Genomic DNA, 15,184 nt, shown 5'->3' with positions numbered 1-15,184 from the left:
TACAGTTATTCAAATGATGTGCACACATGCAGACCGTAAAATGACAAAATTTGAAAAACATGTTTCTAAAATAAGCTTTCTAACTAATTTTATAGATTCTGACAGCTGTAAGCATTTCCAATGGGAGGTCACATTTCAGGTCCCTACTCCAGGTAAGCACTGTTCATTTAGGTTGATCATACTGTGATCAAAACAGGCTCATTAGATACCTTCATGGACTCTTTCAGGCCCAAAAAGAAGAAAGTATCTTATTCTCTTAAGAAGTCTCTTAAGAAGCCACATGAATGCTTAAGAAGCATTGCTAAAAATATGCCTTCCTTCCGTTTTTAATAGCTTTCATTGGTATTTCACAAGAATTTAACAGGAAATTTAAACAGATTCCTAACAGTCCACCATACTATGTGTGCATTAGGGTTAAATTTGTTCAAGTCTAAATTAAATATAACCAGCCAAATGGAATGATCAGATGAACAAAATCAGTCCTTTCACTTAAAGTTCAGAGCTCTGTGCTAGCATTTTACAGATTAAGGATGATCAGTGTTACTACAGAAGACAACAGTTTGGTTTTCAAGTGTCCTAGGATCCAATTCTCTGTTTTCACATTTGAATATTATTCTGTACTACTGCATGTAGATGAAAATGCAGCTCATGACATCTGAGACTAAAGGAGAAACCTTAGAGAATGTATACAAGTCTTGAAGAAAGGTGGGGTTGCAACAAGTGTAGGAGTAACTGGTGATGTAGAGACGAAATAATCAATAAAAACCCTTCAAAACCAAAGAAATTTTTGTTCTGTCTTTCCATCTTATCCAATGAAGTAAGGTTACTTTTAGTGTGTGCAGTGACAAAAAATGTTAAAGGTTCTCTTATTTGTAAAACTTAGAGATGCAATACTAACCTTAATTACATCATGAGGAACACATGAGCTTGTTTCCTTGAGCCTGGAAATGGAACTGTGACAGAGACCTCCTATCACTGCCATTAATGTGTTGAAATTCTGCAGCTGGTGGAGCTTCTGTGTCCACATAAAAAAAAAAAAAAACAGATAAATTAAAGGTTCAGGTTGTTCAATGTGCACACCCAAATTTTAATTTCCTCTTTTGTCTTCCTCTGAAGTGTTACAAGTTTGTGCCATTTGACTTCATGTATTTTGGTGATGAGCTATGATTTTACTGGGTGTAACATGAACTTACTTTACTGTTATTAAATCAAATATTAAATTTTCAGATACAGTAAGTCTTAAAAGTACCTCCTCAGTGCTTCCTCCTCTTCCCACAGTCTACCACAAGTAGGAAACACTGCCTATTATCTTGGTTATGATTGCAGTTGAAATAGTATGCAAAGAGTACAAACAGGACCATAGCTCTCCTTTTATCCAGAAAGGTGTTTCTGGTGGAATGCTTTTATGACAGCTAAAGCCATCAGAGTTGCTCATGCTTTGGAAAGCTTCACAGCCACAGCTGGGAATCTCAGATGCTGATTCAAAAGTAAGTCCAGTTTTAAAGTGAAAATAATTTCTTCAGAACGAACATGAGAAAGTGCTGGTGCCATGACACTAATATCTGAACACCTGGTAAGACAGCACACACACACACACAAATGCACATTTGGTGTGTATGAACCAGGAGAGCAGTGCCAACACTCCCAGCTCACCCTACAGTAGTAGGATGGGAAGAGCAGAAAAAAGGGCTGCATCAGAGAAAAACAAAATAAACACCAAACATGCTAGATTTTAACTGACCTGTGCAACATGGATAAACTTGATGAACACTTCAGCCCGAAGCTGTGGTGTTGGTCTGCTGAGAACCATTAGCTGCACCCACTGAGAGATACCATTGCAAAGAGAAATTGATCTTTCCATTGTTGGGTTCTCTTTCACACAACTATTCACAATGTAGTTCTGATAGTCTGAGAACTTAAACAAACAAAAGAAGCGTAAATGAAAACTCATGTAGTTTCATATGCCTCATGATCTGTGTGTGGATAGAGGTCTGTTTTGTAAATGAAATATAAACTGTATCTTCTATACCTGAACTATCCATACAACTGAAATCTGTTCTTTGTAAAAGCTTTGTTAAGTTGAAAACAGGGGCTTCCACTAATTAAATTAACTGAAAACTTCTTTTTGCCAGATCTCAGAAGTCTTGGCTCTTATAAAAGCCAGGATGAGTAGAACTGGGGCTTTCCTCATAGCCTCAGTGGCTTCATAGATTCATTGACTTCTATTGGGAAGGTTAAACAGAACTTAAATTGTAACCTAATAACTCAGTAATAGTTTAAAGGAGTTCAGTGTCCAGTTTAGGTATTCTGTAGCTGGGGCACACTTCTGAATTAAGCTCCACTAATACAAAAAGCAAGTTCAATGGGATTAATACGAAACTGAAATATGACCATTAAGAGGGAGGGCTGCAGATTCCTCAATACTTTTAATACAGCTTGTGAGGTTCTCTTATTTAATCAAGGCAATCTAAAATTGTCCAGTAGATACCTGTAACACATGTATTTTTTAAGCAATTCTTACATTAAGACTAAAGAGAAGAAATAATTTGCTTTTGTTGATGCAATTTTTATCCATTCTGTTGATTTATCCATTAACAAAAATACACAAGAATTTGAATCATCAGAAAATGTGACATGGGATTTTTACATCCATTCTTTATTATGACCACTAACATCTTACCAAAAACACTCATAGCTGTAAGGGACATACACTCCTTTCCACAGGAATATGTGGAATAGCACTGATCTTCAAGCAAAGGTCAGGCTGTTTTTTGTTTCTTACTCTCCCCCCTCTCACCTTCTTGCAACTTTATAATTTTTTTCCATCTGATTAATAAGAATTATTAGCACATTAAAAGCAGATGACAGCAGACACCTCTAGATTTGTCCTTATTAAATTAAAAATGGAAGAAATATTAGTAATAATTAGAGCTGTCTCTGAGATGACATAGTACTTACATTACAATTAATCTTTGAATTTTGAACCCAGCCAAGTTTTGCTGGATCTTGAAATTTAAGCAACTACTCTATACAGATAGATAATTTTTAAGTGTCTGACTACATAATTACGAACTTCATAGAACTTTCAGTACAACTATGAATCAGTTTATTTTTTTTTCTCAGCAGTCATCTCCTTCAGAAATTTTTTTTTAAATGCTGAAAAACTGAATCTCTAAAATGCTACTTGAAAGTTCTGAGTTAATTGTGGTACACAAATTTACTGAGGTCAACCATAACAAGCTTGTTAGTGGCAGATACACTAAAGTAGTTTAGGTATTTAAATATTGCAAGAGTCTGTTATTGTAATGACTAACTTAAGAGCCTCAACAGGAATCCAGAATCCAGATTCTTACAAAAAAGACTGTGGCCTCCCTGCACTTTATGACTAAAGATTAAAATACTTTCCAAGCACCAGCATGCCTCCAGTCCTTACTCTGTGAACACCACTCCTTGCATCTTAATTTGCTGCAAGATGGATGGTATCTCATGGAAGATTTTGCTGTATGCTGTGTATGTGACCAAACATTCCCTTCTGACTTTCAAATGCCCAAGCCTTTAAATAGTTATTCCAGGGACTAATAACACAGCTGGTCATTTTCAATCTTTCTCCTGTATATGATACCATATTAGAATAACAAAAGGATTCTGCAGCTTAGCACATCATGAACATATTCTGCAAATATTTAATTCATATAGCTAATTATTAATTATGTATTATTATCTGATCCAAAGTCTTGGAAAGCTCAATTTATACAAAAACATATGCAGGTACCCTGCATATAAAATGTATACATGTATGTAACTGTTGGAACTCCATGACACATCTGACACTGACTAAAACCATATTTGTTATACTCATTAATTACCTTACATCTGCACAGAGGTTTTGAAAATTATAAGTTATATAAGCTTTGCATATTATTACTGCCTACAGGCAGCAATCTGTGCATGACTTCAGTTCTACAGCTTTTTGAGTTTAACACAAAACACAGTCGTGTACTGTCAGCTCAAAACAAAGTACATGAAATCACAACTGTGAAATCTTCCAACATCTAGTGAGAGCCCCTTTTCTTGCACAGGTTCAGCTTCATATTGTAGTGGTACCAAAAAAAAACACCAAAAACAACTAAATAACAAGCAACAGCAAAAAACCAACCACTGAAAAAACCACTTCAGTCTTATTATCACACAGACTTTCCAACACTCCTAGATTTTGGTCCCTAACATTCACTTTTCCACGTGTAAACTGTATCAGGTTTGAAAAGAGGCAATGTTGTAGCATACAATGATGCAAGTGAAGCCAAGGCGCATAGGGAAGTTTGCATCTTATCAGCTACAAGCATTATTGAGAAAATAAATCAAATGAAAGAAAAAAGTATCTTGGATAAGTCCTTAAAAATTGTTAGTGCATATGAAAGCTTGTATAATAAAATATGTTTAACCCCCTTACATTAAAAATGGCATTTTCTAGAGTGGTTTCTTATCTCTAGTCTTCATTTTGTTATGCACAGTCAAAAAAGGCAAGCCGAGTCCAGTGGCTATCTTCAGTATAGTCAATTAATCACTGCACAGGATTGCTGCACTGTTCACTACAGCCACAGAAGGTTAGCATTCTAGCAGAATATTCCAAGTTTCCTCATCCCACTTCAGCCTGACTACTGATTTGAGTCAAAGGATGCTGCCTGTTCTTGTGCCCAATGACATCCCTTGCTCTAACAAGCAGAGCTTCTTTGAAAGGTTTTCTCCTCTTCCTTCCAACTGATCTTGCTCCTGCTCTCCCACAGTTGAGGTTCATTCTCTCACTCACATATGCTTGCAGCACAAGGGTATTTACTCAGAATCTAAGTAACACTGGCCACCTTCAATACTAGTAAAATAAAAGTCTAGAAAACAAACTCAGCATATCCAACATCTTGTATGGCAGAGTTAATCTTGTACTACTACCTCTCTGCCATATTTCCTATGTCTTTCCCATATTTGCTTAATATAAATAAATAATTACATAAATAAATAAAAATAACTTACTGATATTCTTCTGAAAGACTTAAACTCAAGATAGGTAAGGTGGTCTGACAGCTCCTCTGGCTCAAGGTGATCAAAAAGAAGCGAGACTTTCCGTTTCTTACTGGTGTTGGCCTTTACCCGCTGTGTCAGTTTTCTAGACCAATCCCTAGAATTTCTTTTAAAACACAATTACTCCAAGTTATTTACTGAAGAGAAAAATTTTCCTTTTTCCCTAAGTCAAAGGCAACATTGTTTTCATGCCTTACTGCAGCAAAAAGTGAATTGATTGAATTTCAAAACAGCAAACTCCTTTCATGCATGAGAAATTATATGACAAAATATTATTATTAGTCTTTATTGTATTGAGGTAGCACTTTAAGTACAGTACAACTGTCTTACAAAACAGCATGAGAGTCTATATAATTTCTGCAATCAGTTCTACATTTTCGGAATAGCTATCTGTAACTTTTTCTTCGTTGAACACATCCAGCACTCCTCCATTTAATAATCCTTAGATTTCCTTGAGCAACCTGAATACGAACTGGCCCCATTTGCAATTGACCCATAGAGTAATAAAATTTATTTCAATTTGAAATGCTAAATATCCTCTTTCATAACCAGATCCAAAATGTATGCTAAATTCTGCTCTGCCTTAGCCTGTGCATTTCCAAAGTACAAACTGACACTTGTTTTGTCAGTTGTACTGTTCCACAGAACTATCTCACTCTCATGCAACAGGGAAACATGTCTTCCCAAGAAAGAACTATGTGATGTACAGCTCTAGGATCTATTCTGGTCACAACAAATATTTTATAACCAAAATCATCTAAGCAATATCAAGAGTTTGACAATGTAATTAACTATATCCTCACTTACCTTTGTTGCCAAAATATGAACACATTTTTTTTACCTCATGTTACCTAATCAAACTTTATTCTCTTATTTTCAGTGATTTCAAGTGATCTCACAAAACCACTAGGCATCTACAAGTTTTCTAAGTTCCCTGGACAGGGTAAAACCTAGCTGTCGTAGAGAATCAGCCCAGAGTCTATACTGCAGCTAAATTCAACCTAAGCCATTCATGAAAGGCATTCTGTTCCACTACATAATGTACATTTCATCTGTAATGAAGGATAAATTCTTGTAAGGACAGCTAACAGATGACTTATGAGAGACATTATATTTGAATAAAGGAAATTCAGAGCAAAAGTTTGTTTTCTGAGTATATTGAGACTTCGACACTCACATTTGAGATGTGTCAATTAGACGACAATGTAACTCCTCACCATTAGCTCGAACCACTTCTTGAAATTCCTCCATAGCTCTGGATAGCTTAGAGTCCATTTTGAACATAATCCAGAATTCTGTAATCCAATACCTATTCGAATTAAAACATGTACACACAAAGAAAAAAATTTAAAAAAGGTTTTGAAGGTTTTGATCTAATTAGGCTGAAATTTAGTATGATCCTGTATGGGTTGAAATGTTCCTTTGGTCAGTTCAGGTCAGCTGTTCCAGCTGTGTCCCCTCCCAGCCTCAAGCTCACCCCCAGCCCACACTGGCAGGAGCAGATGTGAAACAGAAGGCATTGATGCTGTGTGATCACTGTTCAGCAAGAGGTAAAATAATGCTGAGTTTTACTCACAGACTCAACATGCAGCATTATAGAGGCTGCTATGAAGAAAGTTAACTCCATCCCAGACAGACACACTACCCAGCACTATAGATGTAAAAACCCGTGCTTGTTGGAAAAATAGAAATGCACATTCTTACGGATGCACGTATGTATGAATTTGCCTGAAAGCAAAAATGTTACCAGATCTCACACAGAACTAAAGCATGCTGACATAACAAATAATAATCTGCTCTGAGATAATAAAATTATCACAATTTAAGACAATTCTACTTTCCTGTTACTAATAATTTTCCCCTTTGTGTAAAAAAGAGGTATACTCAATCCATTAGAGCTGAATATTTTCCCTCTCTTCTGTTTTCTCTATGCTGAGATATCAAACTTTATTATACTTAATAGGTAAAAAAAAAGTGTTCCAGGACCTTTGCAAGTAGAATTGCTAAGGAGAATTACCTACCAAATGCAACAGAGCTTTGCTTAGCATAAAATATCTGCAATATCACACTTAATTTTTAATAGACCAATATAATAATATTAGACACATTTCCATCATTTCCTGAGCACTGTCAATTTTCACAGATGTTTAAGATACAGATTCATATAGACTCAGTTCAAAACTGTGACCTGACAACTCTTGCACTGATTTAAGCCAAAAGCCAGTTCGACCTTGTTGTGTAGAGCTGCTAAAGAGAACCTTGAAAAGGTGAAGCAGAATACCTGTTTCTCTTTTTAATGTAATTTCAGACATGCCAGAACATATTTATATTTGTCACATGGACAACTGCAGACTAACAACTAATAGCTACCAACCACAAATATACTTACCTCACAAAATAGCAGATCTTTACACACAGCATGGAAGAGTTATTTTCTAAAGCATTAAGATAGGTAGAAAACTGTTAAGGAAAACCACATCCATTCACATATGATGTAAAATGTAACATGCTTGATACTTCCCAACCTGTAAGCAGTAAGAATCACCCTGCTGGATGGCAGATATTATATCAGATTCGGTTTTTACAAAAGTATATACCAAGTATATCCCAAGGTTGTTACCAAAGTTTATTGCAACTATGGCTACTAAGAGTAATATTGGTGCTGTTGCCAGAGTACCGAATAGTGTTAACCAGTGAAAGGATTCTGTTTTCTACGTGTTTCTTTGCAACATGCCTCACAATTTTTCATAAAATTTGTGCACTGACACATGTATTTAAAATTTGAAATATTCATACCAAATTTATCAATCAATGCATTTATGAAGCAATCCTTTTCAGCTAATTCACTGGAAATGAAAAAAAAAGCTTTTTTTTTTCTTTTAAACATAACCAGTTGTAGACAATGGCAGAGCAAAATGTAACAAGGTTCTCCATAGTAACCTCACCTTTCTAGCTACACAACAGTTTTCCTTTCATTTGCACTGGCAACTGAAAGAAACAACCATATTTTTAGTCTATTAGCTCTTTAAAACATGTTTTGATATTGTAGCCAATGTCTGTTGAAGTAATGGAAAATACATTTGAAAAACATATTATGCATGTCTTGATTCTTCTGATGGAGGTGACACACGTATTTTCAGGCCTGAAAAACATAATTTAATGAAAATATCTTGTGGATCCACTGACAATCTGATTGCAATTAACTGCAGCCTAATCTACCTCAGCTGAGGGGACATGCCACCCACCCTTTCAGCACGCTTACACTATGCTGACTGCCGAACTGGTGAAGTCTGAGTACATTCCCAAATATTTTTAAGGGCCCCTCTCTGAATGACTAGAACTAGTTTATTTACAAACAACTTGTAACCACCTGAAATCACTCCCGTAATTTAGGAGATGGGAAATGGTGCAACTGGAACACTTGCAAGGTTTTGCAAAAAACAAGAGCCCAGACTACCTGATCCATTCAAACTGTCTTTAACAAACCAAGCTTGCAAAATATGCAAGTCTAATAAAAGTTTGAACTGCTTTTCTGATTGTAGAAAACGTTTCATCTCAGAAAGAAGATGCAGGCACTGACTGTTGCATTTTCCAAGAGCCCAGGAGCCTAAGTGAAATGCAACACTACACCACAGCTGTAGCTTAGCACACTTGATCCAGCATCTGCCATTAGAGAAGCAGCAGGACAGTCCTGCTACAGACAGACAGTCAATGCTCCAGTAAAGCTGTGTTGTCAAGGATGCCCCTTGTAAATGCCTGGAAGATACACAGTTTGAAGAAAGAAAGGATTATTAAATAGAATTGTACCAAAATTGGATGGAAATTGTTAGCATGACAGGTCTCCATCCTGTACTGTGCTCAACTAATTAGGAGTAAACATTCTGTAAAACTAAGAAGACAGGTAACATATTCCACAATTAAAAATTCCAAAGAAAGACTAGCATTGCAAATATGATCTAGTAGCTACATCGTGAAAAATCCAATTTTTTGGAGCCAGAAACACACATATATGAGTCCAGGCAGCCAAATCAAAATGGGAACAAATAAAAAGGAAAAGCTTATGACTTATTTCAGCAATTTTGAGTGTGTGTGAGAGAAATAATTTTTGCTGAAAATTTTCACACCCCAATGACGCAGTTTTGTTCTTTGCTCTTTGACTTGGTAGTGGACAGAGAAAGAAACAGATCTGAAACTTAGGCCCAGGTTCACAGTACCTAACTGAGGTGCCTACATTCATCTAACACCTGCTGGATATTCCCTCCCTAGCCAACAGAGGGTGATTTATCCTATTTAAAACCTGACTTGGAGTTTCCTCTTTTCCTCTGTGTACAACAAGCAAAACCTGACAAACAAAAAACCCCAACCCCAAACCAAACAAAAGCACACCATACAACCAAAAACTAAAGAACAAGTATACAGATTAATTAGTGGAATACTAATACACCCATAGATTAAATATCCTCTACTTACCCTTCTCAAACTTGTCAGGCTATGAAGTTACCTTAAAAGCAGGTGAAGATTACAAAGGATATAGATCAACAAGTTTCTGAAGCATGTCTGCAGAGGAGATGAAAAACTGATGCATGGCCAGAATTATTTTTAGCAGCTGGTTGTTTTGACACGCATTTCCTTCTAAATCTAAAAAACAAAAAGAATTATTCATATTGAAATCTTGCTATACCTTCATAAACAATTTGTAACAGGGATTTTTTCAGAATCCCAATTCTAATCAGGTCTGTTCATGTATGCTACTTCAAAGATAGCAGTAACTTACTAATTTAGGGAGTGCATCATTTTTCTGGCGAGAGCCACATAACAACTATTATATTTCACTACTGTGTTTGGAAGACTCTTTAAAAATAAGAAGAAAAAAAAAGGCAAACAAAAAAGCAGAAGTGTCTCAAAAGTAATCAGAATACCCAGATAATTATACATGATGATCTAAGCTCAGAAATGCACTTAAATGCTTAGTTTTAGGCATACGAATATGAACTTGGAAACAAATCATTGAACTGCAGAGCAAAGTCGTTCAGTTACTGATCCATCTCAGCCAGTCATTGATATAACTATACTTACCAAACAGAACAACAATATTCTCAATTGTTTGTAAGCCTTTTTGTACAGATGACACACATAACAGCAAAGTGCACACACAGAATAGGATCACAGATGTGCATGGATGCACACAGAATGAGATACAACATATGCTAGAAACCCAGAGGTCAACCTGCACACACTCCCTGTGCTGAACCTAAAAGTACTGCACACGAACTTGAACTATGCACTACAGGCATTTCAGCAGAGGGGCTTTAGACTACATCTGTCTTTTGGGTCTTCTGGGATTTTTTTTTCCATATGTCAAAAAGATCAAGGGCATGAAATGTAGCAGAGCACTTTAAAAAGTTTCCATTTCTGCAACAGTAGTAAAAGTGTTTGTAAATATTAACTGACAATGTTCTCCCTCAGCCAGTCACACGAGAACATAACCAGCTTGAACTGGAATTTGATGCCCTTTCAAATACAAAAGAAAATTTATCTTCTCAAATAATTTTAAATAGATCAACCTCTATGGGAATAAATGTAGTTCTCTCTTTTAAAAGCAGTAGCAGGAACAAGATAGAGAAGCAAATCACAATATGGCAAAATGGAAGAGGGATGTGAAACAGCAGACTTCCAGCATATGAAATGACATCTACTGCTAAGGAAGGCAGGGAGAAGGCACTTCAGCTTGAACATCACCAAAATGGAACTTTAAACATAGCTCGTTTGCAAAACAAGATAATCCATATTCGTTACTGGGTGAGAATTTCCACGCACTTCTACAGGAAGATACCAAATGTATCCACCTTCAGTGGTATGGGCAAGGGGAAAGTCTGCTTGTCCTACAGCCCCATGAATGAGAGCAGCACAGACCCCAAGTAACAGGAAGTTCTTGATCTGCCTTTTGACTTTTGCTGCGAGTTGCAGCATGAACCAAAGTTTATGTGCTCCTTGTTTGTGTCCACACAAAATTTCATTCTGTACTGAAAGAATCCTTCTGAGATACAAACTGCCTAGGTATTACAGCATGAGCACTGAGGGCAAATCAGCAAGTTACTCAGCTAGAGAAGTGGGAAATTTGCAGAGGAAGGCTGGAACATCAAGAATAAATACTTAATCAGGCCTTTAGTATTAGGCATTTTGTACCCTTTGAGTGTCTTCACGAAGAGTGAAATTATTTTAGGCCTCTGCTTGCAATGCCTGTATCCATTTTCTTCCTTTGGCAAAACTTGGTGTTCTGCCAGAAGTTCCATCCACTAGCTCCTGTTTAATCAGGAAAACAGTTCAGTATATGCTTTCCTTGGAAGCCAAATGGATATGTGCACACATACTCTTAAGAACATACAGCTTCTTGTAAGTGCTCAATATAGATCATTTCCAGACAATAAAGACAAAAAATAACACTCTCTCTCCCTTAGCACTTCCATTGTGTGCATTTCATTGTGTGCAAAATCCTCTGCTCTGACATAACACAGGTATCACTTGGCCACAGGTTCCCATTTGAATTTTTGCTTTCTAGAAGGTCTCTCTTCCATTTAGCTTTTTCATGTCACAAAGGTACAGAGAAAAACAGTATGTTCTGCCTACTGTTAGCAATTAAGTCAACACATTTATGGTGTTTTTCTGCATAATGAAAGTGTATTTATGCTTCACCACATCCAGACCTAATTATCTTGCAACAGAGATACACTTCATTACAATGGCATGCAATTATTTTGCACACATTAAAGCAATACTAGCTTTGGAGCTATCTGTTCTCTCATCCAACTAAAAGGCTCGCCTTCGCAAAAAAACCCCATTGTATTTGCGGTGGCTTAAAAAACAAAACAAACACTCTGCAGAAAAAAAATCTAAATGTTCCCCGTACAGCTGAGCACTGAACAGCAAGCCTGCATGGAAGAACTGCACCAGCACACAATTTACAATGGTAAAGCATCTTGTACAAATGGTGGAGCCAGTAAGAAGGCTGGCCTGACTGTGCTGCAAGTGTGCCTCTGAGTGCCTCTGCAGCACTCTCCTGAACCCCCAGCAGTTTGTTTTAAAACTCCTTTTTATTTCCGTTTGTATACCTGCTTCTAACCACCAGCCTACTGAGCAAAACCACGAGTGAATACTAACCAAAGTGTGATGGGTGTGTTTCAGTTAGTCAATTTACATTAAAGAAAGCTGCAAATTACTGCCAAAGCCTTAGCTTTGTCTCACTGTAGCAAAATACAAATAACCAACTGGTTATTTGCTGCATGTTTTTCTCCTGCAAATTCCCTTATTGTATCAATATTTTAATAAATATACTCTGAAACAAAACAGAAAGCAGAAGTTAAATATACTTTTCCAGCATTTAACTCCACAAGTGAAAGCACAATGACAGTTAATTACAATTATTTTATGATCCATGTAGTAGAACAAAGCCACTAAAAACTACAATTACAGAAGTTCCACTTCTTATGTGAGACTCACAACACACAAGGGTAAGAACCTTCTAATTTAGACCCATCAGCCACTCTATTGCAAGACCCAATGAGTGACTCCTCCTAATCTTTTTAGATTTAGAAATAGCTTAAGTATCTCTAGGTCCTCGAATGCTTTAGAGAAACAAGTTGCTCAAAAGTCAGTAAGCAAGGCTTTAAGAGCAAATTACCTGCTTTCCACAGGTCCTGATGGCCACGAGCCCGTGGTAAATATACTTAACAGAAAGAATATGTTCAGTAGAGAAGATCGCTGCACTGAGACCTTCTCTCTGATGCATGAATGCAATAAGGCAGTAGTAAGAATGCCAAGGATGTCTTAACCAAACTGAATTTTACAGGAAAGAAAAGCTAGCTTTTCTAGGTCTAAGAGGCCCTTATTTCATAAGCACCATCTTTATTTCATAAGCAGGTTCCAACTGTATCACCTAGAGTACAATCTGAAATGAATCAGAAGTGAATCACGGAGCACTGACATCACATGATCAGTGACTAAGCTACTGAGAACACGAATAACTTCTTGTAAACTCCCTTAAGTCTTTCAGTGGTTATCAAAATGCAGAAAACAACACAGTGCAAGAAAGTAGCAAGCAATTGTCAGAAGTTAAGTGCAAAGCTGAAAGTCGTGGGTTGCTATTCTGATGTGCTACAGAGAATTCTTCAAGACTTCTGCATTTTTTTCTAGTAGTTTAAAGAACATGGTGTGAGGATGGTGCTATAAATGTCTGCAAAGATTAAGACAACATGTGATCTGAAAACTGAGGGAACTTATGTTCTTAAGGTCTCAAGGTTTCAAAGAGTTTCAAAGACCTTGATAAAACACACAGACATGTAAGAAATATGCAGATACATGTGGAAGTACACGGTAGGGTTTAGTGACTGAAATGAAAAAGGTGCAAGTCAATGCATCTGCCCCACATGCGAGGTGCAGTACTGCAAGATAACTTTAAAATGGCTAGAAGCAACCAAAATGAAATATTTCATGAGTATTTTACAGATACTCCCTGGAAATTCCCTTTAGAAACAGGAAACCGCCTGTTCCCCTTCAGCTTAAAACTTGTGCAACCCATAGTAGCCTTCTTATTCCATGCTTTCTACTTCTGTGTTGGAATTTGATACCCTATAACAGAGCTAGTCATTTAACTCTCGTCATTAAATTGAATACATTTGGCCAGAATCAGATTCACAAGAAGCCACCTTTCTCCTTATCAGTTATGACACCATTACTGAGGGTCAGCAAGCAGATTCAACTTAAACTAATTTTTTAATGACAGCTGAATGCTCAGTTGATGGCAGATATCAGGGCTAGGAGCCAATATACTGTATTCTGCTGCTCTAATACAGAAACAGCTTTCTCAATATCACACTTCAGAACCAGTTTAATTTGTCCTTATAATTCTACAGTGATGAGAACTTCACAGCTTTTGCAGGTGACTTATTCCAATGCTTGAATTTCTCTACCTTTTTAAGAGTTCTTCTTTCTGTCTAATCAAATATTCCAGGCAACCTGGGATGCTTAAGCCCAGGCTCCAGCTGACAGAAAAAAATTTTCTTTTCCTTATCAATATATTTTCTCTGTTTAAGGGTTGCATCCCTCTATTTTCTGAGCTAAGAGACATCAAATTTGTCATTTTTTTATTCCTCAGAGGCAAGGTTTTCTAGCTTTCTGGTCAACTTTGATGTTGTTTTCTGAATCCTTTGTAGCTTGTACCATTATGAAGAAAATCTGAATATAGTACTACAGAGGAGATCTTAGCACCAGAGTTAGAATAGTATTCTTAATATCCTTTACATAATATTTTTATATACACCTACATTTTAAAAGTAGGTGTATAACGTATATACAGAAAATATGAAAGTAAACACATCCCCCCATGCACACAAGGTTTCTGCAGTGATACAACATCATTATTGTAATTAATACCATTTTCAGTTTTCAAGTCCCTCTTCACAATGAGAAACTTTTCTGCAGAAATGCCATATATGAAGGACTTTACCATACTGTTTTTACAGCTGATTACTCTAAGTAGAACTTTTACTCATCCTTAGTGAATTTTTCTTTATTTCAAATCACTAAGTACTTAATATCTTTCAGAAATAATATAACTTAATAAGAACATCCTTGCAAAAATGACACAGTAATTAGGTAATAGAATGCTTTTTTTAGTTTTAGCTGCAGCTGAAAGCTGGTGGAATATTGAGCTCCAGCTTACATTTCATTCTGCACAGGATGGTGGTATTCCCCCTCATGCCACAAGAGTTACATGATGTTTAGCAGACAGCATCAAAAACCTCAGGGAATTGCACCCAAGTTTTGGATTCATTTGTTTGTGTCTTTTTTAATTGGCTTATTGTCCATACATGACTGCAACTATTGAGTTTTACATACATTTATTTACACAAGTAATTGACCTCAGGAAGAAATGCTCCAAAACTAAACTTGGAAGAAATCAGTATTTTCCTGAGAGGAAAAACTGCACTACTTTGTGATCAATCCCGCACCAACAGCTCTCTAAATAAGCCAAGTTAACAAAAATGTTAGAAGAAACACCATAAAGTTGGTGTTTCTTCAAGTCTATCCCCTTTAAACTCCCTACAGAATACAG

The 15,184-nt window shown here is 36.6% G+C and overlaps 1 protein-coding gene across 1 annotated transcript in view; it reads right to left on the bottom strand.

Moving 5' to 3' along the window:
• RASGRP1 (RAS guanyl releasing protein 1) overlaps positions 1-15,184 on the bottom strand; it is a 37,837-nt gene that overhangs the window by 12,304 nt on the left and 10,349 nt on the right. Inside the window, exons 3-8 of the mRNA XM_041401884.1 lie at positions 9,606-9,711; positions 7,463-7,525; positions 6,251-6,382; positions 5,026-5,179; positions 1,742-1,915; positions 899-1,015 (exon numbers count right to left, since the gene is read on the bottom strand). Coding sequence (XP_041257818.1) covers positions 899-1,015; positions 1,742-1,915; positions 5,026-5,179; positions 6,251-6,382; positions 7,463-7,525; positions 9,606-9,711 — 746 coding nt within the window. The remainder of the gene's footprint in view (positions 1-898; positions 1,016-1,741; positions 1,916-5,025; positions 5,180-6,250; positions 6,383-7,462; positions 7,526-9,605; positions 9,712-15,184) is intronic.

This window comes from Onychostruthus taczanowskii, unplaced genomic scaffold, assembly GCF_017590055.1.
Source record: "Onychostruthus taczanowskii isolate IOZ18803 unplaced genomic scaffold, ASM1759005v1 scaffold1, whole genome shotgun sequence".
NCBI lineage: Eukaryota > Metazoa > Chordata > Aves > Passeriformes > Passeridae > Onychostruthus > Onychostruthus taczanowskii.
This window is presented reverse-complemented; position numbering and strand designations above follow the sequence as displayed.